Source organism: Bombus affinis, chromosome 5 (assembly GCF_024516045.1).
Source record: "Bombus affinis isolate iyBomAffi1 chromosome 5, iyBomAffi1.2, whole genome shotgun sequence".
Classification (NCBI taxonomy): Eukaryota; Metazoa; Arthropoda; class Insecta; order Hymenoptera; family Apidae; genus Bombus; species Bombus affinis.
The window spans coordinates 17039924-17066398 of NC_066348.1; the positions used below are offsets into that span (position 1 = coordinate 17039924).

At 40.4% G+C, this 26475-nt stretch overlaps 1 protein-coding gene across 2 annotated transcripts; it reads left to right on the forward strand.

The window, feature by feature from the left end:
• The first annotated feature begins 99 nt into the window (after positions 1-99).
• On the forward strand, positions 100-26434 carry LOC126916793 (uncharacterized). Of its 2 annotated transcripts, none has more exons than XM_050722960.1 (6): positions 100-2237; positions 22410-22506; positions 23551-23736; positions 24726-24743; positions 25447-25633; positions 25913-26434. In XM_050722960.1, exons 2-5 carry the CDS (start codon positions 22422-22424, stop codon positions 25590-25592), a joined length of 435 nt encoding a protein of 144 aa, XP_050578917.1. In that variant the 5' UTR covers positions 100-2237; positions 22410-22421; the 3' UTR covers positions 25593-25633; positions 25913-26434. The 2 variants fall into 2 exon arrangements, with proteins under 2 accessions (XP_050578917.1, XP_050578916.1); XM_050722959.1 differs by having other exon boundaries at positions 25447-25615.
• Positions 26435-26475: the final 41 nt, after the last annotated feature.

Genomic DNA, 26475 nt, shown 5'->3' on the forward strand with positions numbered 1-26475 from the left:
ATATCCAAGGCGAATACGATGTTACGGTATAAGCGCATCCCTATCGCATCCCGTCCGTTTCAAGTGATTTCGCGGTTGCACGTGTCAGCTCGCGTACACGCTCGCGTATGCATAGAAGGCCGTGCTTTGCTGCAGGTGTACCCGTTTTAGTATTGTCACGCAAACGTCATCGGATTAAGTTGGCGACGTAAGCGAAAGATGAACAAACGATAACGTAATAGTACTAGCTAGACGCCTCGTTAACCGAATCGATATACAGTGCGTTAATCATCGCGCGTACCTCTCTGCGTCCAACCGGTTAATGCGCACGCACCTATTGTCTCTAGCTAATTAAGGCTTCGACGGGCATTCCGGTTAATGGTCTCGTCTAAATAATTCATCGTTGATGAAACGGAACGTATTTCCGATCGTGCGAGTAATAATCCAGTTTCAGCGAGATGAACGCACCTGTATTTTCCTCGTTTCGGTAAAAATATTTCCGGGACAGCACAGAACAGGGAAATGCCGCGCGTATTCCAAAATATTTCGTTTTAAAGGAGATATATTCGTATCGATATGCACAGCCGGAGATATACGTATGCTAGTATCGAGAACGAATAAGAATGCCATGCTCTTGCAACCATTTCCGTCCCTATTTCGTCCAATTTGTTCTTATTCGCGTTTTGAATCCATCACCGACCAATACCAAGGATGTTGGAGAAAATTCTACATAGTTTCTGTGATTTCGTTTGTTCGTACGTATGTTGAAAAGTGGAAACGTCCAAGATGAACTGTATCCGACGTCTGTTTCGCGAATTCGCGCTGAAACCAGGCCGTCCTCGTGAAATAATTGGAGCAAAGTTATGTATGATATATGAACAGGCCTATTTTCGACGAGTTACTGGAGCAAGGACTGCTTAACGAGGTACGGAAGCGGAAGATCTTAACGCTTTCGCTGCTATGTTTTACTGCCGATTGTACGTGCAGCACACGGTCGTTGACGATTTACATTGTTACACGGGTCCAAAGTTAAAGGAAAACTTTATCGGAAAAGTGGAACGAGGCAGAAAGGGGCTGCAACGACGGAAAGAACTGCAGTCCGAGGAAGTCGTCGATCAAGGTACCTGAACGAAGATGAATTAATCAGAAGCTCGCGATATCGAAAACACGTAAAGGAGAGTATCGAAGAAATTGGTGGTGGCGCAGGCGCGGGGAACGTGGCGCGCAGCAAGAGCCGCATTTTCACGAGCAGTTGGCCTAAAGGCGTCGCAGATCGAGCACGCGAAACACGAGTCGCCCAGTATCGGTCAAAAGACACGAGGTTTCGCGTGACGTCGCTATCCCAACTTGCAGATAAGTGTTTTCGAAATATCAAAAACTTATTTCGCTTGTACCCGATTAACGATAAATATTCCGAAAATAATCGACTATCGATTTGAATATCGTCGAAATGCTCGCGGAAACAATTTGACCGCTCGCGTAAGCTACGATGTACGATGGTTTTCGATCGTGAGCGGAACGTATCAAATTTTCTGGAAGGTCGAAGGAAGCCACGATCAATCGTCCATGGATAGGACCAGCCTGCGCGATACGTGAAATTTGGTCGCGGTGAAGTATTTCGAACAGGACGCGAAACGTGACGCGAAACGTGACTCGACTCGAAGTAACGAGATCGCGCAAGTCCCAGGGTTCGACCAACTTTCCCAGACGCACTGACGTGGTACATCGTGCCGTTGACAAGCAAGCAAGCAATGTACTCCTCTTCCGATCTTCCTACGACGTCGCATCGATTCAAAAGTAAATAGAATAAATAGAAACACGTGTCATCGAGAAGAATCTAAAATCCAAGTTCCGGATAAACTTGAAATACGAACACCAGCGAAAAACGTTTCCTGCCAGTAATACAACAAGCAACGCATCGAAAGAAATTTAGCGGTCGTATTTATCGATAGACGAAGATCGCAATGCTGTCCGAATAAATATCGCGCGACTCGGCCCATATAGAACTTTAAAGACGTTCGTCTCGGCCTGATCTACGAATTAACCGCTGATCTATCCAAGCCGAGAAACAACTGTTCATCCAAGATATTCACCGGTCAATGAATCGAACGAATCTCTGCATTGCCAACAGAAGTCCGGCCAAGTTGGACCAAACTCGATCGCTGGAACGATGAACAACCAAGGATTTAGCATCGAAAAAACGTGCACAATCCGGCCAGTTTACACCGTATAAATTGTCTGCCAGCTAAAACACGAAGGTACGAGCATTGCTTAAACGCGTTAAATAGCCGCGAAAAAGGGACAAGAGGGACCGCTGTCAAACGTTTTCGAAAGATACGGTATTCGAGTTTAGCGAATCGATTGTGCTCGTCGCGAGCTAGCGTGTGCCGCGTCGTTCGTATGCATGGAACCATCGTTTCATATTCTTTTCACTTCATCGACGCAGCTTAGCGTCAACTGTTCGGGACCCCGCATTTCATACTGATGTATCGGCTTTCGATAGTCAATTTCACTGGTAATTCACGACACCGGGGGTTTTATACGGGACCCGGGCTTTGTTCTCCGTTCGCCGTTGTTCGATGATCTATCGATAATATACATAATCCACCTTTACATCCATCGAACTTATTCCGTTTCCTGGAAATTTGCCCGTTCACGAATTTCTAGCGACGAGCCTTCGTACACTTTATTTTTATTGCTCGAACGGCATTAATTTCGACGTTTTATTTGCTGCAGTGTACTCGTTGGCGTCGTTAGGAAGAGAACGTTACGAGAGACTGCGATCGATATTGCGTTAATTTTGGGGAATTTTCATAGCGAATAAACCAGATAATCCAAATGTGTTCCAACTTTTTAAAACGCACGGCTCTGTCTGCCTTTTTCGAACCTCGTGGTTGGGCACATCGCGACCTGATTACATCGACACACCCTCCACACCTCTACATCAACGAATCGCTCGAAACCTTCTTTCTACCTTTATTAAATTCTACTCGTATCATGTTAGGGAACCACTGGTTCGATCGAGTTCTCTCTAAGGACAAAATATCTACTAAAAAAAAAAAAAATTGCGTATTAATTGTCATTCTCGTTACTGCAAAATATAGTTGCTACTAGACGATGCGTAAAGATAAAAAATAACGAAATGTTGATCGCTCTGGTACTAATTTTAGGATTCTATTTGTACGAACAGATATTCCCGAATATTCTCCCTAGATGAATCAGATAGAAGATACTCCGTAAATATTTTCTTTTTCTTCCTAAAGAATTCCGTTTATGCGAATATGTTAATCAGCCGGCTGTTCGATCGCTGCCGCTCCAGCGATACTCCTGAATAAATAAACGCTGTACAGACGGATTTTTTGATACGTTGGGTCTGGAAACTATGAGCAGGTTGCTTTATTAAAACAGGATTCGGATTATTTATCTTCGTTTGCGTTCGAAATTAAAAGGGACACGAGCGACTTCGATCGAGCCGACCCGGAGTGAAAAGGAAACGCGTATACCACGTAGAATGCAACGGTCGATGCAACTAGTCGGAGATATTCTTGGAAAGAGTTGGTCGAGTACCAGGTACAGATCGGGACGCGGTGCGCTGTCTACGTGCATCGTCCATTCGATTTAATTATCTGAAACTCGACCGCGCTCGTTCTTTCCAGCCGAATGAAATCGATACGTAGGCAGCGAGAAGAACCGTTTGAATATTATTGCGCGAATCGACCACCGACAGCATCTCGATATACATTAGCGTTGATTCAATAGCGGGTATCGCTTAGGAATCGGCAAACACGAACCGACCGATGCTTGTCAATCGATAATTTTACGTCCATCGTGCTTCCGCGTTCACTAGTCCATAATGGAGATGGTAGAATTCTTTGCCAAGCAGGCTACGGTTTCACAAAGTAATTTCCTGTTTCTATCGAGACTCGTAATGGTTTTAAGTTTCGAGTTCCACTTAAGTGAAATTCCATCTAAAATTGACCGAGACGAGGTCACAAGGTTAGCGAGTGGCGGTGCGCGATTCTCGAATTTAGAGATTCTGTACACTCTTGGGCATCGTTTCTGCCCAAGAAAGGAAAAACGTGGCTCCGCCGCGAGCAGAATTTTCAAAGGGTCACCTCGTATTATGCAAATCGCCGTATCGCGTCACGCTCATTTCGACCAGAAAGTTGCGAAAACTCGGACCGCGCCTTAAACCGAATACGCGTATGGAAAATTTCGTAGGATTAAATTTCGTAGGAATAGGGGTGAAACGAGAAAGCCGAGTCGGAGCTTTAATTTGGCTCGCGTTTTTGTTCCCGCGTTTCGTCGGAGGTCAAACTTTGTTAAAACTTCGTCAGACCGGCGAATCCGATTGCTAACAACTAGTCGGAATCGCACTCGGTGTTTTCTGTCTCTAAGAATTGCCCTGCTTTAACGAGCGTTATACTCGCGACGGTAGCAATAAGATTATAAATCGCTAACTTTTATTAGTAGCGTTCTTGTTTTCGAAAGATTTCGGATTCGTTCGTTTGCCTCGAGTTTCCTCCGCTTTCCCTTTCTATTTTCTTCTTCCGACAGTAAACACGCGGCGCCCTGCTATTATATCGTTTCATCGTGGTCGAGCTTTTGTCTCTACGAAACAAGAAACTAAGGACATTGATTTCTGTTCCTTCGATTCTCCCTTTCTCCGCAAATTATACGCGTTGCACCATCGAATTTCCTCGGAACACGTACGTACACCTTGATTCAACCTTGATTTATCACGAGCATCGTAAACATTAGTAACGCACCGACGAGCAGTTCCCTAAATATATCGTTCTGTTTGTTCCATTTCCTTCTCCGTAATTTATTTCTATTTACTCGCTCGTCCAGAGAAACGATCATCTAAACGCAAAAAAAGATTGCGTGTCGTCGTAGCCGCTGCCGAAAATATACTCGACCGTTCGTCGATTTGCCCGCAAAGATATTTTTCGTGATTTTCAAATGGTTCGCGTTGAATTTTTCTTCCATTTACAATCCAGATTTCGCTTTGAAACTTTTCGTGTACCGGAACGTAAATATTTCACGTTCCGAGTGAAATGCAAACTAAGTGAGAATGAATAAACCGCGATAACAAGTAGACCAGCAACGGACCAAGCTTTCGTTCAAATTGCAATGCGCTTTTCGCCAATAACACCCACCAAACACCGATAGAGTCTAGTAAGAGTCCGAAGTAATTACGATATAACTGTTTTACAACCATCTAATCGTTCCTCCATCTTGGAAATTATATCCAATACGCTTAGATAAGACGACAACTTTCGTCATCATGCGTAAATTCTAGAAATTATCCGAACGAAACACTTTCCCAATATCAAAATTTCTAACGAATATTTCTCTTATCCAAAACCTTCTAACTTGATAACTAACTCTCTAGTCCTTTAACGATCTTGCGATTATCGAGCTCGATGAAACAAAAAAAAAAAAGACTTTCCGCGGGGGAAATCCTTGTAACGTCGAATAAGCTGATAGAACTAAATTATAGAAAGCGGAAAAACGCGAGAACACGTACAATTGGCATAAACTTGCTTAGTTCTGGGTCACCCGAGCGCCATAATTTACAATTTTCAAAAGTCCACGTGCGCATCAACCTTCTAATATCTTACACGCAACGTTCGTTTTCTCTTCCTATTAATTTTCTGTTCCATTTCTTTCCCGCGAACTTTCATATTTCGAGAAATAACAGCAGAAAAGAAGAAATAGACATCTGTTTCTTCTGGTTTGTAATTGAAACTGAACAATAGCGTAGCGTGAACGAATTACAGACTTTAGCACTTACTCTCTGAATGCGGTTATTAATAAAGCTCTACATAAAAACGAGAAAGTAGGAGAAAGAGAAAGAGAGAGGAGAGTAGTTTCCATCGCGACTGAGATTACAAATTCGCCTTCGTTCCAAAGGGGGATAAATTGCTTTTATGTGCTAATAAATGTTGCATTTATGTGCTATTGTCAAAAGGATAACGCACCACGTAGTGCGAAAGTGAGGGAATCGATGCGGAGAACAGGATTTCTGTTTTCGAAGATAAAGAACAACGAATTTTATCGAAATCCAAGGTACATCCGATACTTTGATCTAAGAAATCCGAGGGATTTAAATAAGAAACGTCAAATTCTAATTCTGCGAACTGTTTGAATCGACGGAATCGTGAATGATAAGATCAGCGGAAAGTTCAGTCTTTCGATCTGCAGTAAAATTAGATTCTGAAGAATTTAAGAGGAAATAATGCGCCAGAGAAGGTTCATGAATATTCTCATTGAATCCTTGAAAGCCCTCGAATGACAAAGATTCGAGCGCGAAAAGAATATTAAATATTAAACATTAAATATTAAGTATCCTAAGTAAGAGAGGGATTCGGAAATTTTTGCACGCGTAGCACATCGCAAAATATGTTCCTGACGAAAAACGATTACGCCTGCCAATGTATGTTTACGAAGCGACGCGAGCGGACGGATAATCCATAATGCGTCACGTTGGTGAAAGATGCGGGAAGAAAGAAGAGAATTTTTGCTAAAGAACATTTGCTAAGATCCGGTCGCGTATCCAGAGCAGAAAATTGGTACGCTTTCTTACATATTTCAGGATGAAAGGGCGGTGGCCTTTCCGTAGAGACGAAATCTTCGACAAGAATGTATTACCATCCGTGCCAGAATTTCAGGTCGTCTTTATACGAGCTAGTTGGTACGTGAAACGAGCACTCCGAACAAGCTAAAAAATACAACAACGTCGCGATATAGTAGCTACACGTTTGCTCTGGTTAAATTAAAAATTTGAACGAACACTGCCTCGGCAACTACGAGAACCGGGAATTGTATTTTCTCCCTTGCCTCTAACCATTCTTCGATATTCGCTGTTTCGACGCAGACGCGGCAGAAATATGCCTAACCAAGGAATCGATTCGAATAAATTTTAATTAATTCCACCGATGCGATATAGAGACGCAGCTGTCGTCTCCTCGTTCGAGACGGAAACCGATCCCCTGTGTTTCGTTGCCATTTCGGTACAAGTCGCACAATCGAATGCAGTACATACGTGCATATACATATGTACATGTACAGACAGTTAATTACAGCTGCTGGAAAAGTCCAGGAGAACCGCACAGCTTCTAAATTTCCTGCCGCCCTATTTTCTATTCCTTTGATATCGAACAACGGATAGGAACGTAAAATAAGAAAAAGCAACGGATAGAACGAATAAAGCCTGGAACCTTCAACGTTCAAACTCTAGCAATAATCCAGCGTTGGCCCGTAACGCCATGAAATAGGAAACGGAATGTCGTTTGACGTAGATGGGATTCGAGAACGACCCGGCTGGGTAGAAATATCCTTTACAAAATGCTCGAGTGAAAGCAAGAAAACAGAAGAGGCAGAGCAACGGGGATGGAAAGACTGTCAGTTGCTCTCCCAAGGGCGCTTTCAACCCCTATTTCGAGCATCGTGAGAGGGACTAACGAGACTACGGTAACAGTGTTCTATTTCAACGATTCTGTCTCCTCTTTTTGGCTTTGTGGTTTTGGACGCGAGTACCGTTTACAACTGCGAGAATCGCCACGAATGAGACGATCTGTAAATAGTATTTCAAAGAGAAGAGACCTAATTAATGATATCTACCGTGGGCGCATCCATTGGGTATAACGCGAAAATCGCGATGTTACAGATGGCGCGTTCGCTCGTTAATGACACGTAAAGCGACACCGTTCATATCGATCGCGAATCTTAACACGGTCCATTAAGGAAGCTCTTAGTTACTTTAAACGAACTGCACTGATAGCGACTATCTGAATCGGTCACGAGAACCGGCGCGATCAAAATCACGGACACTTGCAGCACCCGATAAACGATATCACTGAAACAGCAGATACGGAGAGAGAAAAAGAGGCGGAGAGAGACGGTGGAGCGGAAGAAAAGGGAACGAAGGGAGCGGAAGTAGCGCAACGTGGACCGATGGCCGAGTACGATATAATAGAATCGGCTAGGCTTTTCCACGTGACAAAGAGAGACAACTGAAAAGCGAACCGTTGTGGAACGCCGAGATAGATGAAACTAAACGTTCCGACTGTTTCTGTTCGTCCTGTTTTGTCTTTTCCATCTGTATCGTTCCTCGTTTCCATCGACATCCTTCCTTTTTTCGTATCGACTGGACACGCGGAAATGAATTGGTCGCCTGGTAATGTCCTACTAATCGATCACATCGTTCGGTCGATTCGCGATGAAAATACGATATCGCGTTCGCCTATCTTTTCATATAATCATCGTGGCGCATCAGTCAGTGATAATAGACGGTGGTTCGCCTCTGAAAAGGTATGATCAACTGCAGACGGAATGAAAAGCGTTCTCGTCGGGAGAAAACGGGAAAACTGGAGAAAACAAGGAGAGACAACTATCTGTCTTCTTTATAGAATGCTTGGAACAGCGATTTACCTCGGTTTCATATCTACTACCTCTATCGATATCGATTAATTAACGCATTTCTGATCCGCGTCTTTACCGACTCTTATCGAGATAGAACTATCAAAGGCGAATCAGCCGGCTAAAGTTGACTGGGGTGAGGCGAGTGTATCAATGTGGTTAGTCTTTATGCGCCAATTATCTTCGTTGGGATACAGAAGGCATCGAATCTTTCTCGTTTTTTTTCCTCGATTTGTCAGAGCAAGATCTATTGTATTTGCAGGTCAAAGTTCGCCAGTGGAAAGAAGATAGAACCCGATAGATTTATTCGAGCGCATATCAACGATTCATTGTTCCGATTCAACGTGCTTTTTATTCCTCGCTCGATGGATTTCTTCGCGCCTATTCAAATCTCATGCCGTAAGCTCTCCGATCGAGAATCCGTCCCGTGACGTTATCTACTTCGGAACTCGTTGGGAACCTCGTACCGTGTCTAGAACGAACCTTGGCTAAAAAAATCACTTGGTTTTTCTCTCAGAATATTCGGATTATTCGATAAAGGCTTGACTGCCGATCTTTGTCCTTCGATTTGACCGTCGTGTTTCTCGCGAAAATGCCTCGACGAAGGCTTTAATCTTCGAGACGATTACATACGTACGATCAGACATACCGAGCTGATGACTATTAATGTGCTAATCGGCGGAGCATCGAGAGCCTTTTTTCCAGATATTATGATCTCGTTAACCCAGTTTTCGAAACCGTCGGACCGCGTTCGGTAAATCAGAATCGCGCTAACGAGACGATACAACGTGTCCTAACAGGTACGTAGCTATTCGTTTCCTTCCTCTTCCACTCATTCAAGGGCAACACGGTACATTATTTTTGAGGCCTGTACTATAGTAAAAAATGCCTCTGGCTATACATATAGAAACATTCTTAAAACGCGAGCTTTTCACGCGCTCGGAACACCGTTCGACGAATCACGCTCCACTGGTTTCACCGAGTAATTTAGCTGCGAGCGTCAAGAATGGTTGGTTTAGCTTTCCAAGGACACGCTGATAAAGGAATCTCACGGGCTGATAATTGCGGTTCCAAAAATGTGGCGCGACTACGCGCCAGGTCAAAGACGAATAAAGGAAGAATACCTAGCGACGAAAGTGAAGTTATCTAGGCCAATGGTGGAACATATAGCAAGAGCAGAAGTTTTCTGACACGTGGCAAGTAAACTCGTAATTTCTTCGTACACGCCATCTTTCATTTTCTCAGCGTAATATGTTCGTTCTTTGGAAACTTTAATAAATACGGCATCAACCAATTTCGGTATAAACATCGCATTTGCGCGACAAGCGCAAGTTTATTACGAGCGTAATAAATTACACGCAGGGTTTCGTGAAATTTATTAAATCATTTTTTTTTTTTTTTTTTTTTTTTACCGAAAGAATAAATTTGAAGAAATCAATCGATCGCACAGACAACGCACAATAGATGTGAAGTTAAACTCGGCCGTGTGGGGAATGTATCAGATATAAATTCGAATTATATATTTAACTGTGCAGATAAAATCTGTATTAGTCATATGTATTGTACAACTGCGTCGTGTTTGAAATAGTTTGAGCAGCTTGGAATACGTTCGTGAAAAGAGGCTATCGACAACGTGTTATCTTTTTTCGATGGAATTATTTCGTGTTTATCTTGTGTTACCGCGAGTGCTATTGTATGGCGAATAAGCACTTCGCAAAAGGCAATTCTATTTCAGCATTCGCATGGAAAAAAGTTAGAAGTAGAAGAAATGAATAAATCAAATATCGTGATATTGTAAAAGTTAGTGGCCGAAATGGGTATTTTCTTATTCCGACCATGACCCTAAACATTTTATGCAAATTACTCGTCGAAAATTCGTGGAGAGTCACATCAGTGATTCACAACGCGTCAAACGTGTTTCTGAATTCAAGCCGTGATCTCTGCTTTATCTTATAAACGTTCAACTTTCGCGCCTCCATTTCTCATAATGCCTGAGCTATTACAAGACTCAGAAATATTATCTCGGAAGGATTTCACGTGTCTCGTTTTTCCGTGATCAAATTCTTTCGTTCGACCGACCGGATAGCCTAGTTCCCATTTTCTGTTTACTTTTCATCTTCCGTTCTTTACTATATCTCGCTTTGTTGATATCACAGGACGGGAGTAATCTTCGGGAAAAGAAAATACTTGGAATTTGCATATATTATAGAAGCGACGCGTACGACAATCGATTTCAGTGATTTCACTGAAATAAGAGAATGTCGGAAAACTCTGTTATCGCGCCTTTTGCGCGTTTCCCAGAATCGGAAAACAAGGTGAGAACACGGTTTTCTGTCTGTCGACGCGAGAGCTGCACGACTCGTTCGAAACTGATAAAAAACATAAATAAATAAATGAAAAAGCGACAATTTCAAACGACGAAAATTTAATCGAAATGCCGACCATATCCTGTGTAGAGAATAACGCGGTGGAAAAATGAAAAAGTACTAGAAAAAATAGTGCCCTTCGGTGAAATTTCGTAACGATTCGAACGTCGTTCATAAAATATGCGACGGATGTTTGTTTAACGGCAAAAGCAATTTATTTGAACAGCACGCGAATTCTATTCACGAGATACGCCCTGTCACGGAATCGTACATCCACCATACTTTAACTTTCTCGAGACAAACTGTTTCGCATTTCTGCCGGTAAATTTATCGTTATAATTTAAACACAAAGCTACGCTGTCTCTTTGTGCGTACTCGCTACGAAAACTGATCAAGCATTGTTCTCGGCTCCGTCGGAATATCATTCGCATACCTGATTATTGTTTAGCGAATGGATACGTTGAATGAAATCTTGCAGCTAGTTCGAGTTCGATAGTCCATAGAACTGCATATAACTTCCAACGACAACGCGGTCACATACGATTGGTAACGAACCTCGTAAATTGGAAGAAAATAGAAATGAACGTATAAAATTTTATCGATGTTCTTCGTAACGATAAAGATGAAAGACAATGCGACTCGAGAGACAAATATATGAGAAGGTTACGTTATAAACTTAACATTTTTATAGAAACGTAAAAAATTATTCCTTCTCCTCGTTGAAGGAAGCGACGCGATTAAGCCACATTTATATTCGCTGACACATCTTCAGGCATTTCCGTGAACCTCCAAATGCTCATCGCTGGAACGAACATAAAAACTAGTCCATTAAGCTTATTTGATCCCGCTACTCGGTTCCTATTATTACTATCCCTTTTTATCGATACCATTCCCTCTTTCCGTAGAACGCTTGAAATTCATGGTGCGCCGTAACAAGTTGCCGCGATTACTTTATAATCGTCTACCTCTTAACGAGCCTCCGAACGAAACTACTCGATCTAAGATTTGCAAAGGTGACGAGAATACGCGTACAAATTTCCAATTTTACGTCCCGACGATACTTCTCACCGATCTGTTCCACCTTCGCAATCTTCGCCGTGAAAAATTCCAATAAACTCGCTGAGAATTTATGAATCGCAATTAATCGGACGAAGGAACATTGGCGTGACTAGCGGGCCATAAATATTTGCAGGTGGATCACCAGTGTGTGGTCTTCTTTCTTACGAAAGAACCAAGAGCCCATTTAGTCGAACGCGTTTGAAACAGTGAGTCGTTATATAATCGGAGTTATTGCAAACACGAGCTACGATAGATATTTTATTCCTAGAACGCTCTCTCGTTTTCCAATTGTCCAATTTCAAGTTTCATATTCCGTACCGCGCTCGTTTTTGCCAGGCTCCGAATAAAAATCAAAAATTCATCGAAGAACTAGTATCGTTTATCGCAATATCCCTCGGTTATATCGAAATCCTTTTACTACTTTTACACGAGTTTCAATACGTGCTGAGAAAGAAAGAATACCGATAAGGTTACTCTTTTAAGGCGGTGGGATTAAAAGATGCAGAGACAGAGAGAGAGAGAGAGAGAGAGAGAGAGAGAGAGAGGAGAGAGAGAGGAGAGAGAGAGAGAGAGAGAGAGAGAGAGAGAGAGAGAGAGAGAGAGAGAGAGAGAGAGAGAGAGAGAGAGAGAGAGAGAGAGAGAGAGAGAGAGAGAGAGAGAGAGAGAGAGAGAGAGAGAGAGAGAGAGAGGGAGAGGGAGAGACAGTCAGACAGACAGACAGAATTAAAAGTGCAAAGACCTTATCCGAGATATTAGAGTTAATTTCGCTCGAACGAGTCGGAATTTAATATTTCCGGCACGCGCATTCTTTCCTAATGATATATCCTCGCGCAACTTTATTTCGAGTCGGCCAAATGGAAAATATTACCGTCGTTGTACTCAGATGGGTTTCTGGAAAGTACCGACGCATTAGCGTCAATGCACTTCGTTTAATTCTTCGTTGGACAATTTGCGAAGAACGCTCGCGACACATATTGGAGGAATGGGACGCGCGTATTTCTCTCTCATTTGACACGACGAAGATTAAGTATCGATTGGAATCGTAATATATCAAATAACCTATTATCCGCTGCGAATTACGTTGTCATTCGGAAAAATCTAAACGAATATTGCGATTGCGATAGAGACAGGAAAACTGGCCAGTAAATAAGTTAAATAATTGAGTATAATCTTCGAACAATGAGACGTTAATGGCAGATAATTACTCGCTCACTCGCCAGATTATTCGTCGAATTAACCATTCGAGTGCTAATGGAACGAGCGCACAGCGTGCTGGGAACCACGATGAGCAAGCTATTCGTATTTAAAATTAATAGCATCTGGCGATCGAGCGACTATTTGCCAACGCGAGATTAATATTCCATCTAATACTTTTCGTTTTCAACGTACGAACGAAGATATATGAAACTCGTCGGAGAATAGACGGATGATCGACTTAAATAGATTACGGTAAACGATTGATCGAAAGTGTAAACTGAAAATTCACGCAAACTAACCGTGAAGGATGTGGCGAAGTGGCTATTAAAACCATTAATTCTCCAACGTTACACAAACGTTTTGGGATCGACTAATGGATCCAAGGTTTACGACGATCTCCGAAAATTACGCCACGGCACACGTGGTACCTATAGCGCGTACTTACGTACAACGATACGTGCCCACGCTGTACTCGTTCTCTATTTAATACGAGCACCTGGTACGTACACGTGCTTCGTAGCTGGGCGTATGTACCGGGCGAAATATCGTCTAGGCTTTGGGCTCGTGCTTCGCGTAAGAGTTATCGCCACTCTGGTTTTTCTAGTCGGTCGAAAAATCGATAGGTGCAGACTTTTTTTCTATAAGATCGCGATTCGACGTCTTGAGACATTTTTACCATGAAAATCGTAATTTCGTTATTAGAAGAAGACGATTCAACGAACTGAAAAAAGTCACGTTCGGGAAAACGTAACTTAAACATAACTTAAACGAAGAAGAGAAAAGTGGTATAAAACCATGTTAAAAAGAGTAACGAAGAAAGAAAGATCCACTAGGATACCAACGTTTGTTTCAATAAGGAATGCGAGACTGCAGCGGTCTTGAGCAGATTTTCTCCTATCGTTACAATTCTGAACGGGATCTAACGCTGAATCGTTTGAACGTTAACCTCGCCAAGAGAAGCGTGTCTTAGACTTTAGCTGGCGCTTTCGGAGTTTGCGAAACGAGATCCGACTGTGTTTCAAGCGATAAACTAAAATTATAAATGAGCGATGAGTCGGTATTACGAGCTAGGACACGCCGAGGGACCATGCTATGATTATATTCCGACTAAACTTCTGAAATTCGAGTTTCAAGCAACGTACCTAACCTACCAATTACGACCAGAAATCTGGATTTATGCATAGAGGCGATTCGGCGTAATTTACTTCCGAATGGACGCGACGCGTTATTCCAAGTAATATTTCTTTGCGATTCAATAGAGAAGAAAAATATTTGTCGATGAAAATATTTCTCTTACACCCGAGATTTACGGGTTCGAGATCTCTTTTATTCTTTGTCGACGGAGAATATAAACTTTCATAAATAGAAGAAACACGTTTAAACAAACATATTACGGAGATTGCTGACAAAGAAATGGTCATGATGTTTTCATGATAAATCGTTACGTTCTTGCGTGCTTTGAAAATGCTTCGACTTCGCGCGCACAGACATACAAACAATTACTTTTTTGTCGATTTTCTGCCAATACCGAACGTCTCGGCCAATGTTAGCGCACCCGTTAAAAAACACGAAGCGTTGATTCAAGAACGACGTCATGACATAACGTGGATACCAAACTAAAATATCGACTGGACTGTCGATAAAACTTCGTTTCGCACTCTTTGACGTTCGCTGGCTTGTCGTGTCGATCAATTTGCGAGCGTAATATCACAGGCCATCGCAGTCCCTAACGCTTCCCCGTTCCTCGATATTTCGAGCGATGGTCGATGGAAGTGTGTACGATCGAATAACTCGAATCATTTACCACGCGATTAAGAAAATCTCGCACGGAAGGAACTAACTCGTGCGAATGTTTTTAAATCGAGTCGACCGTATTTTATAGAGGTCGAGTACGGTTCTCGAAATACCGAGCACGCAATGTTCTGTGCAAGAAGATAGAGTGGCTTTCTGCTTAAAATCTGTAGCGAGTCAGATATAAGGAATTCTCTGTTGTTTCTCGCACGACAGAAATTCGAGCACAGAATCTTTCGTCTTCAGAGACTCGAGTCGCAAAGAGTTTGAAAATTTGTCGTCCCTTGGCTAACGCGAGAATCTCCAGAGGCTGTGAAGCTATGCCATTACCACGGGCAAGTAATATATAACTATAAAATAGACACATAAAATATCGACATCGCAGTCCTGCAAACTGAAAAATATTTTTTCTTCTTTTACCGTAGACAGGAAAACCGAGATAAACTAACGGTGCGTGCAAAGAAGCGAACTACGACAAGTATTTTTTTTCATCGGGGATGTAAGTTCTTATCAAAACACCAACGTCGTTTAATTAAATCGGTCGAGTTGCTTCTAATATATTTCGTCGAATCGTTTGAAAATTATCCGTTCGACGCAGCAACCGCGGTTCGACCATGGGATGGGATTGAATCAAACGCGTAAATTTCCGATCAAAGCGTTCGAATCTGTGAGTCGAGCGGAAGAGAAGAGCTGTCCTGGGAGCATGCATTTCCGATTGCGGACCAGAAATCAGAGCACACGCGGTCCGTTGAATTACAGACAGCAGTGTGACGGTTCGTTCGCGCTTCAACGAGTAACAAGAGCCCTCGTAAGATATTCGAAGGTCCGTTCGTTGGCACGTAGGACGTTCGCATTGTGCCATTTCCTCTGCAAAAAGTCTTCATTAAGCAGCCAAAGCGAGAACCTTATCGCAGTGATATAGCTAGATAGGTGTATTCATAACGAAATTCGGGCCACCGCCGCCATTACTGTCGTCCTAAGCTACGAGGCTACAGGACTACAATCGTTGGATCTGCATCTGACAAGAAGCAGACAAAGGACCTCCGATAACCAAATCCACTAAACGTCATTACTAGACCGGTATAGGCACCACCTGGTTTCGATTGCCAGAAGGAAATAATCGCCAAGGCCAGAGAAACTAGGATCTGAACAGAGTATTGCATGTGAGCTGGACTGTGCGACGTGTTGTTGGTTAAATTAATAACGAGACCAATTGATTTCGTTAACTACATTTACAGATATTTTAAAATGTTGAATACAAAGTTAATCGCAAGCGTTGCTCGCTTAATGATATCCGTTGTAAGATACTGCGCGATACTGCGGTACTGATACTAATTGTTATACTTATTCGCTCGACTGACTGACTTCTGGAGAACATGGTCGTCTATTTAGACTGGTCGAGGCGGGGTATCGAAAGGTTCGAACTTGTCGCCGGTTGTAGGTTGCACGTAGCAGCGAAATTGCTTTGTCCAGAGTTTGTTTATTACATTATGTGCGTCGTACAGTGTCAATCGTTTGTGTTAAAACAACTACGTGAGACATCTTCGAATCGAAACGTCCTAAGACGCATATGCCGCTACGCATGTTTCGAAATAAAAATTCAAAGGCGGGTTAGTCCAGACTTTCTATTTATTTACAAGAAATCGAAGCAGATTGAAGATACGCCGCGTCGAGTGGAGAAATTGTAGATGAGAAATTCCTACGATTATTCGATATACATCGATTCAGATTTTCCGGCTATCTGCGACTGTTTTATCTGAACTGTATCGGGAAAAAGAAAAAGGAAAATGCAAAAGCTCGATGTAAGGACAAATTTCTTGCTGAGAAAGAATATAGGTCGAAGACAAGTCCCTTCTGGCATATATCGTATCACGTTTCACGGTTCTTTCGCACACGCTGCAAACATACTGCGATCGATCTTGTTGCGATGCTTCAACTGACGCGAAATCCAGAGAAACGAGTTAGAGTATAATCCAAATTCTCCGATTGGAATCGTTTTGCTGATCGAAGGCTGATTGACTTATCTGTACAATTAACTGCAACGTACTCGCTAACTTCTCAAATCGATCGAAAGCCCGTCGATATACGAGTACACATGTATCTTTCGTAATTCCATCTGCATATTTCTGTTAACTAAAAGACCGACGTCTACTCGATCAGCGTGGCGAGGTTTTATAATTGATAAAATGCTTAATTAACAAGATAACCGCAAGGATATCAACGACGACACAATGAGAACGCAATTTGCTACACGATACCGAATATCGATCGGGTTTTAGACTTCGTTCGTAAAAGCTGGGATTAAGTAATCCCCTCTCGCGTTTTACATCACGTTCCATAAACTGTCGTGATTATTTAGATCGTTGTACGAAGCAAGTTATCAATTTCGCGAAAGATGATCTAGTGAGTTTCTGTTTAACGCGTTGAAAACATCATTAATTTTATAATTACGTAACTAATGAATTTTCTTCTCCTTGTGTCAAAATGCTTACTTATTTCTCGTTTTTACGTAGACGGAGTTGATGAAAGCAGGATTTTCTGGATACCTTAACCCAATTGTATGCCTGTTCCACGTAATCTTTCAATTACACTGTAAATTTGACTGGGCAAGAAATTCGATTAATTTGCCGACAGCATTCTTTATCCAATTATAACTATGCAATCAATACTTCAAGCCGTTAATTAATTTTTCTCGTGCTCGGAGAGTTGGAGTGCTTTACGCGTGCTCGATCAATAAAATTTCTGGCGTTAAATTTCATGGAATTAACAAGCGGATATTGTCAGGTGTTACGAAATGATCAAATTTTACAAACGTATGAAAAATATAGAGAAAAGAGGAGAATAAATATTTGCTTTATGTTTCAATATTCGATAATTAACGAAATATCTAACAACAAAAGTTATGCTATCCTTCGTGGTTCGAAATCGCGTTGTCCTATTTTTTAGTTTTGCGAGAGTATTTTGTCTCTGATCGTGCCTGACCTTTCCAGAGGATTTCATCTGGCGATAAAAGGTTAAAGGGAGCACTAACGCTGAAATTAAAGCTCCATTAATGTCACCGAACGGTTGACTAGTGTCAAAATTTCAATGTATACTAATACCAGATGTTAGAACCCTTTCGGCACAAGTTTTCGTAATATACCATTCCGCGCGATTTATACACAAGGAAGGATATTTTGTGCACGTCGAAATGTAATATCCGCAACGATTTCTAAGTCTTATTAATATTTTTGCCTTGGTGAAACAGTGACATCCTGTTTTTTTTTTTTTTAAAATTCTTTACATTTATGGGAGAAATTTATTCGCTCAATTTTAACTATTAGGTTGTCCGAAAAGTTTCTTTCGTTTCATAAGGTGATAGATGAATAACAATTTCTGTTTTATATCATTTCATCGAATTAGGTATGACACATTTCGTTATATCTCTATTATTATGTTCGTACATAATTCGATAAACTAATATAAAACAAAAAACATTGTGCTATTATTTCCTTATAAAACTTTTCGGACAACCGAATACTATAACGGGGAATATATTTTTTTTAATCGTATAATTATTAAAAAATTCCTTTTGCAACGTTATTTCGTAAATATAGAAAGTTGTCAAAAATAACCGAACAAGGGACAAATTACATTTTGTTCCTTTATCGTGTACGAAACTTCATCAAAAGCGACTTTAGTCGATTTTAGTCGATACGTTGTTGTAACAACTGCGAAGCCTTTATCGACACATTTTATCGATAACATTTTAACCAAACAAAATTATGTTTGCAGTGCTCAAAGTGGTCCGTAAATCTCGTAGAAATTCTACGCGATAGTTTAATTAGAAGCTTCGCTTGTCAATGAAGACGGAGCTTAACAAAACGACCTTCCGCTCGGTGCGCGACGCGAAGCTTTAAATGACGAGTTACGCGTTCCTAACGCGTTCCAACTTCATCCTCCGAGTCCTCTGAAAAGGTCAAAGATGAAATTTCGCGTTGCTGTGATTTAACGGAAGATTGGCCTGGCATAAAGGCAGGTACGCGAACAACAAGAAAGGGATCGAATTGTGGGAATGAGAAGAGAAAGTAGCGGAGGCAGCTTATCTACCGTGTAATCGCGATAGGTTTAATTAATGGAAGCTCCGAGAATAAAAGTGATGGCAATTGACCACTCCGTCCCCCTTAGACAGTCTTCAATGGAAAACTGTGATACTCGAGCTGAGATCTCGCACGGATTTCCCAAGAATGGTGTTAGTATGTGGACGGTTGAGTACGACTCGAGAAATTAGCGTAATCCGCGTACCGATCTCCAGTCTGCCACGAATCGCGCTAATGATCGTTTGAAATGAAAATAAAGCGAAAATCTAGCGCGTCTGTAACGCCTTTTAATACCGATGCGGCAGCATATCAATGAAATAGTATCAGCTTTTACATAACATTCCGCTAATTACGGTAAATCGGTGTAATCCTTTGGCTAACATCGCGGTTGAATTATTTGGAATTATTCGACAAGCCGCGTTACACGGTCCGGAGAAAATCGAAACAATCCTGCATTGTAAGCATGCACGCGCGTGTTTGCTTTTGAAATTCACTAAAATTCGCTTGTTCGCATATTACTACTGAATAACTGCGCACCGGTGTACGGGCTGCATTAAAACATAGTTTGAAGCGTAGTTGGAGCGGCCACTCACCAGTCTATGATTAATACGAATCTATTCGCTTTATAACGAGCTCGTGTACGAGAAAATCCAAATAATTTGGCAATAATGCGCGGTATATCGGCGTATGTACACCACGGTAGCATATAGGTACGTATGTAAATAACGTTGATCCAACGTGACTCGAGTCGAATCCGGCTTTCCTCGTGAGCCACAGATTTGCTAAATTAACTGTACTAGAAGACAGGCTGGTAAATAGACGAAAAAGGGAACGACACGCTGCGAAGACGACGATAAGGCAGAGATAATTGGAGGATAATGCGGATGAAACTTCTCACGGCTATAATGGCTACGGTTTTTACGCGTTTGAACATCGTTTTCCGCGAAGAGAAGGCGAGGAAAATCGATAAGTATCCCGACGAGTCTCCGACGTTTAAGCCCACCGCTGCGAAACTCCTAGAACTCGCGAAATCGAGTTGAATAGTTTGCCGATTACGAAACAGTTCCATCTGCTTTTTTCATAAAGACATCGTCAGCTGGAGTTGCGCCTCGCTGAAAATTGAACGACCTACTTTCGCGCAAGGACACCGCGGAATCCTGAATTCGGTTGGTTACCATTTTGAATTTTCACACCGCATCGGATAAATTTCGTATGCCGCAGAACGTCTTACAACGGAAGATAACGAAGAACTGGAAGAAACATCGTGATCTTTGTTCTGGAGGCGCTCCAAAAATTTCGATCGAATACCCTCCGGAGTGAACAGATTTAGCATTTAACCGGAAACGGTGTTTCCTGGGCGCGTCTTATAAACATCCTAATCTATATATAGCAGGCGCAGATAAAGGAACGCGATGATAATCATAGATGTACGTGAAAAACTGGCCAAAGAAATAGGTCAAGCTATTTTCACGATGGTATCCTTCGATAGATAAAGTAATCGCAGAAAAAAGGAGAGGTGGTCCTTCTTGAATAGTTTGCTATTTCGGAACGGGCCCTTTGAGATGCGAGATACAGAGTCCTTTCATCGAGTTTCACCCTCCAAAGGGCTACTGTCCGGCCAGCCTTTTTCAATCGAACTCGAATATGTAGGGCAATTTATAGGGGTAATATTCGACATGCCAGTACGACAAAAACTAGTCGAAGGTTAAAAGCAAAAAGGAAATGCCTGATATCTGACGCGGCTTAAAAGTAACGAGCCATTCTTCTGTGTTGCTTCGATAGCTAACGAGTTACATCCAACGCAGTAGAAAAGAAATTAAGCTCGTTCGTTTGCTCCAACCAGTCTAGTACCATTTTCTCTGCAACGAATTAATTAAACGCGCGAGGAATTCATAGGATAAAAGAAAATTCAGATTCGTGGAATACGTATTATACGTATCTTTAAAAAATCGAAATTGCGACACAAGGACGACTATACTTGATTATTGCGATCTCTATAGCGAACGAAAACATCTATCGAAAATAAGAAAATTCACATTTCCAAATTTAGTAGCGAGATACGAGAAAAGGAATGATCTAACTTAATTTCTTGCTCATTTTCTTTGGAGTACTCACGCGTCCCTAGTCGAAAGACTGAGACCAGTATGGTGGTCCTCTATACTCTTTGTGGATCGGAGCCAATGGGAATTAAGTCCATTCGCAATACCGCAGGGAATACAAAAACGAAGAAATTCTAAAAGTCTGTGCAGAAAACAGAGCTTTTGCTTTCTGTCTATGTTGATATTCACGCCGATACGGCTCGCGTTATTGCTTTTCCGAGCACGGAGAGAGGAAAGAACAACTCGAGGAACGTCACAAAAATAAAGGAACCGAAGTAAATAGCCTTTTCCTCTCGACTACTACGAAGACAATGTTTACGTACTCTTGTACGCCTTTATATGTCGTTAGCGAATGCAATTTTCAGTTTTATCTTCAATTTTAAGGAATTACGTAAATGCCCGTTTATTTTACGTAACAGTGAATATCTTACCTCGAAAATTCGATTATATGTCGCTTTTCGTTAGATCTCCAAGCTCGAAACACTAAAAGTAGCGGGAACGAGTGGATGTGTTTTCGTTTGATCACTTCACTGAAACAATCGCCACGCGAGCTTACGCGATCGGAAACATTTGTCATAGTGAAAATATTACCCGAACGCGTAAAATTACCGCGACAGAATCACTTCTCATCGAGATAAACCTATTACCGTCCGTTACTTTATACACGCCGCGCTTACACTCGCCATTTTGGTTAATCGCTGCGTGTGCGTCACGTAGCGGCAGAAATTGCAACTATTGGTACGTGTACGTAGAATTTAAACGACCGCGGAAAATCATTATTTTAACGAAATAGGTAAATAAAGATATCGCGCGATGTTTGATGGCACATAAACTGGTGCTTCGTTTAAATTAATCCTACGGAACTAGCGATGGTTTACTTTCTATATTTTCACAATGAATATACATCACAGATTGTCGCGAAACGGTATTTGTTTGAGAATTGTAAATTACATTTATTTTAGAAAAATAACATATTTTTCGTATATCAACGTGACGGGATGTTTATAATTGTTACCTTTGCGTGGTAAAATTGAGATGAATGTTTTTAAAGTGAAATCAAGGAGCACACAATATGTATATTTCTGTTGCGTGGAATGGATAAAGGAACAGGGTGTACAGGTATAATTAGTATTGGAAGAAATTTCAAAGCAAAACACTGCAATTTGATACTTTTTGCTGCAGTCTTTCCTTCGGCCTCGACATTTCGTTGGAAAAAATAGAAAGAACAAAGAGGGAATTAAAAGACCTCGGAACGCTAGAGGCTACTTTGATTTTTCGTTTCTATGAGACAAAGCATAACAAACGGAAACACCTGAACAATGGACGATTTTTGCGAAAAAGATGTAATCGTTGTTATCGATAAATTTTTTCATTGTACCATTACCCTGATTAACCCTGAGTTAATCTTGTTCCAGATCGAGAGCAAAATGTCGATCGAAGTGAGAGCGGGTCGACCAACGATGCCAACGATTCCACAATCCAAGAGACCAACAATTCTAGTTTATCCAACAGGTGAAAACACGCTTGCATAAATTTTCTATAAAACGTAATGCACGTTCTCAACTAATGCAATACTCGTAACAATCGTTCCAAGCATCGTTCGAACAATAATATTCAATTTTACTGAATCCATGGGAATATGACTCATATTTTGATAACGCGAAAATTTAATTATCATGAACTATATAAGAGGAAACAATTCAAATTATCAGATTTCCTGACGCAGAAGCTAATAACTTTGCAAAGTTCAAAGAATTGGAAAAGGATAAAATATTTCGTTAAAGTTCTTCTGTGACAGAGAATATCTTCGTCGTACTTAAGGAAGCAACCAAGCAAGTAATTGCTTCCCAATCTCAAGGGTCTAAGAGTAATAGAGAGTAAAGGTTAATGCAATTACAAATCGTCTAGACGCATAACTGGAAAAGTGACATTAAAGCATTATTTTGACGTTGTAATTTAAAATGATATTGTTACACGAGATAACATAATCTTGATTATAATAAAAAATATTTTTATTACATCGCTATATTATTCAACGTATATCTACACAACCACACCGTTATACTATCCCTTCTATTCTATCCTGTTGAATGAAACATTTTTCTTTTCTTGGGGTCTAGACTGTTGTTTAGAAGATTGATAATACTCGTTCCAATCTTTCTTAAAAGATTCATTTATTATAAATGTCAGTTCTGCTTTGTATTTATTACAGTGTAATGTTTATTAAAAAGTTATATCGGTAACAAAAGAAGTGGGATTCTTGCCTCCATATTTGTTTGAAGATTTAACACAGTTATTCAACTCGAAAACTTCTTGAGTTTGCGAAATAATAAATTTTATTCCTCATCCTGTATTTGCTTAGTTCGCTTAATATATACTAATCGTAAAAACAAACTTAAGAAACAAACGTGAGAATAATAAAGCTTCGTTAGGAATACTTATTGCTAGATCTAGTAACTCGACTGGTAGTGAAACCAATAGAATTTACACGTAAATATTCAGTTTCCTGATACATCTTCACCATTGAATTACAAATTATTTTGCTTTTTTTTTTAGTAACTCCAGAGAGTATCATCATCCCAATAGTATCATGCATACTCGGATTTCCATTGTTGGCTCTAATGGTCATCTGTTGTTTAAGAAGAAGAGCAAAGCTCGCCAGAGAGCGAGCACGAAGAAGGAATTGTGATCTAGATCACGGAGCACTCAGTCTCGTTCGTTTTAGTCCTGTCCATCGTTTAGGTAAGTTTCAACGATAAAATCGAGTCTGCCCTCTCCTTATTTTAAAAACCACTGGTACAATTAAATTTTGAATTAAAGCGTACACATCCTTGAAAGCAATTTTATAACGAAAATGGATTAAGGTCACAAAACATTTACGTTCGCATTGTGTAGCACCCTAACCTCTTTAACAACCGCTACTCCGTGGTCGCTTTTCTCCCCAGAAACGTTGAATACATACTTATTCGTATCTGTATATTCAAATAGACTCCTACATATAGCCACGTAGACGTGTATAGTCGTATACCTTTATAAATGGGGCGTATATATATACACGCATTCATACACACGGATGTGCAACGTATACAAAGAGAGTGGAAGAAGCATTAAACCAGATCGAATATTGCCCCGAATATCCGAGTTCATACTCCCATTTTTAGATATTTCGAATTTAATCGTGTTCGTGTTTACACGACTAAAAACGTTTAGTCTTCTACAAAGTATTGAGAAACTAAATCACCAAACCTATAAGTTTCTATTGATTTTTCATAGCCTCCAATTGCTTACTCTATCTAAATTCTAACCCGGAAGTATAACGTTGAACTTTTCTAAGTATGTTACTTTACAATCATAACAATGGTAAAACGTTCATGGAACACGACATACGTATTTTGTTTGTCGAACACCGACGCAGTATGATACCTATGATATGTGGCTGACTCTGAAGGTACACGACTACCGCGACCAGTCATGGCAATCTAACTCTTGATTTACAGCCTCTGAAATGTCGTGATAAATAGGCGGTTTAGTTACTACTTACTCTATACAAGCATGAAGGTTTTAATTAAATAGGAAATACATAGTTATCGGACGATGGTACAAAGGATAATGTTTGCTCTTGTATACCTAGATCGTAAAATTAATTTGCAGCATCCTAATATAAATTAAACATTTGAAAAATCTTCAAACTGAAATACATACTTGTTATTTTATTATCCCGTCAAGTGCAGCATCGAAAGAGGATTTAGGTAAAGCTTTTTATCAACCTGATTGTTGCTTGACTTGATCTCTAGAGATTTTAGAATTTCACAGAACAACCATAGTTTCTTTTACTTAATGCATAATCATTTGCCGCCGCCGCCGCCGCCGCTACTACCGCTGCATACTTAGAAGACAACTTACAGAACTTAATTGAAGTTCCGCCAGAAGGGTGGACAAGAATAAAAATGATAAAAACAATTCGTGCGAGATTGATCATGCAGGCTACATTGAAGCGTATTTAAATAATACTTTGTTAAGAATATTATACTTCAGCAGCTTAAGATTTCCAACGCAATCATGAAAATCGAAAGTAAGAAAAGTTGAGCATTTTTATGCAAATAATATATGCAGCTTGGCTACATTTTAATCTTAATCGAAAGGCATGTATTTACTTCTTATGTATTTAACATAGTTCTAGTCGCATGACTTTAAACTGTTTGCTATGCAAGCCTATGCAGCGTATATCTCAACGCATTTCGTATACAACAATTTGTTAATAACTGTACAAATCAAATTAATAACTTTTACCACATAATCTTGACATTATAATGCATTTAGACAGTATTAATCTTTATTATTGATAATTTAAAAATTCACTTACAGAATTGTTAGACAAGATTTTCTATATAATCAAGAACCTTTATTATTGTGAAATATTAATACATATTCATATATATTTTTGTGCGATAGCTGGAATTGATCGTCCAACGAGAACAGTATCGTTACGAAGCGATCGAGGATCTAGAGCTTTTCCATCACTGGAACTAGACACTGTCGTTGAAGAACGATCTGATCCTGAACAGAGCACTGCACTGGAACTTAGTAGTCCAGATTAGCATCCAGTTTTGGTACCGCCTAGGTCAGATTCTTATTTTTTGTACGTGTAATACATATTGAAGTATCATTCTTATTTCCTTAAATTAAACATGAGAAAAAGGTTTCATACGAATCATGTATCATTCGCAACAAAGATTGCTTCTTTTTCCATCGACTTGTTTCTAGAAAATTTTCTTAATACTTAGAATTCCTGCATTACCGATATATCATTAGGAGTTGCAACTTGCAACTTTGCGAAAATATCTATTATGTATTTATAACAGATGTCGTATTTGTAAAAGAATATTAATTTAAACTAATTATTTATCTTTCTATCTAGGTCTCCACGATCATCTAAATCGGTGGTACCATTATCCGTGGATCATAGCCCTCTATGGACAGCATTAACACACGCTAACGCTGTATCCTCTGCTCTTGGTGATACCTAGCAGGAAGTGGAAGAGGGCGGCTACATCGAAGCTCTCGTACTCGACTTACCCATAATCTATTAAGAGATTTATAAGATATATATGTATTACGACAATTTAGTATATGAGATCGTGAACAATAATGAAACTGACCGTAAGGAGATCTTCGATACAAAACAATTCAAAGTCTGAGGACATTATATGGAATGTGGATCTTTACAAGCAAGTTTTGCACTCGTATATAAAATTAATGACTAAATTTTATACTGTCAAATTGTACAAGATTCTATGAACATGCCGCTTTTTATATCATGAAAAACTTATAACGAGGCAACAAACCCTACATCATTAGTGTAAATAAAAAATTGTTAATACCATGTACAAACAAATATCACAATATGTAAATAAATGATTATAAAACACTGTCTATACAACACCTACGTTCAGTTTTTACAAAATTTATACAATATGTACA

Coding starts and splice junctions, on each gene's coding strand:
- LOC126916793 (XM_050722960.1), top strand. CDS start 22,422: ATGTCGATCGAAGTGAGAGCGGGTCGACCAACGATGCCAACGATTCCA. Junction 22,507..23,550: donor AATTCTAGTTTATCCAACAG/GTGAAAACACGC, acceptor TTTTTTTTTTAG/TAACTCCAGAGAGTATCATC.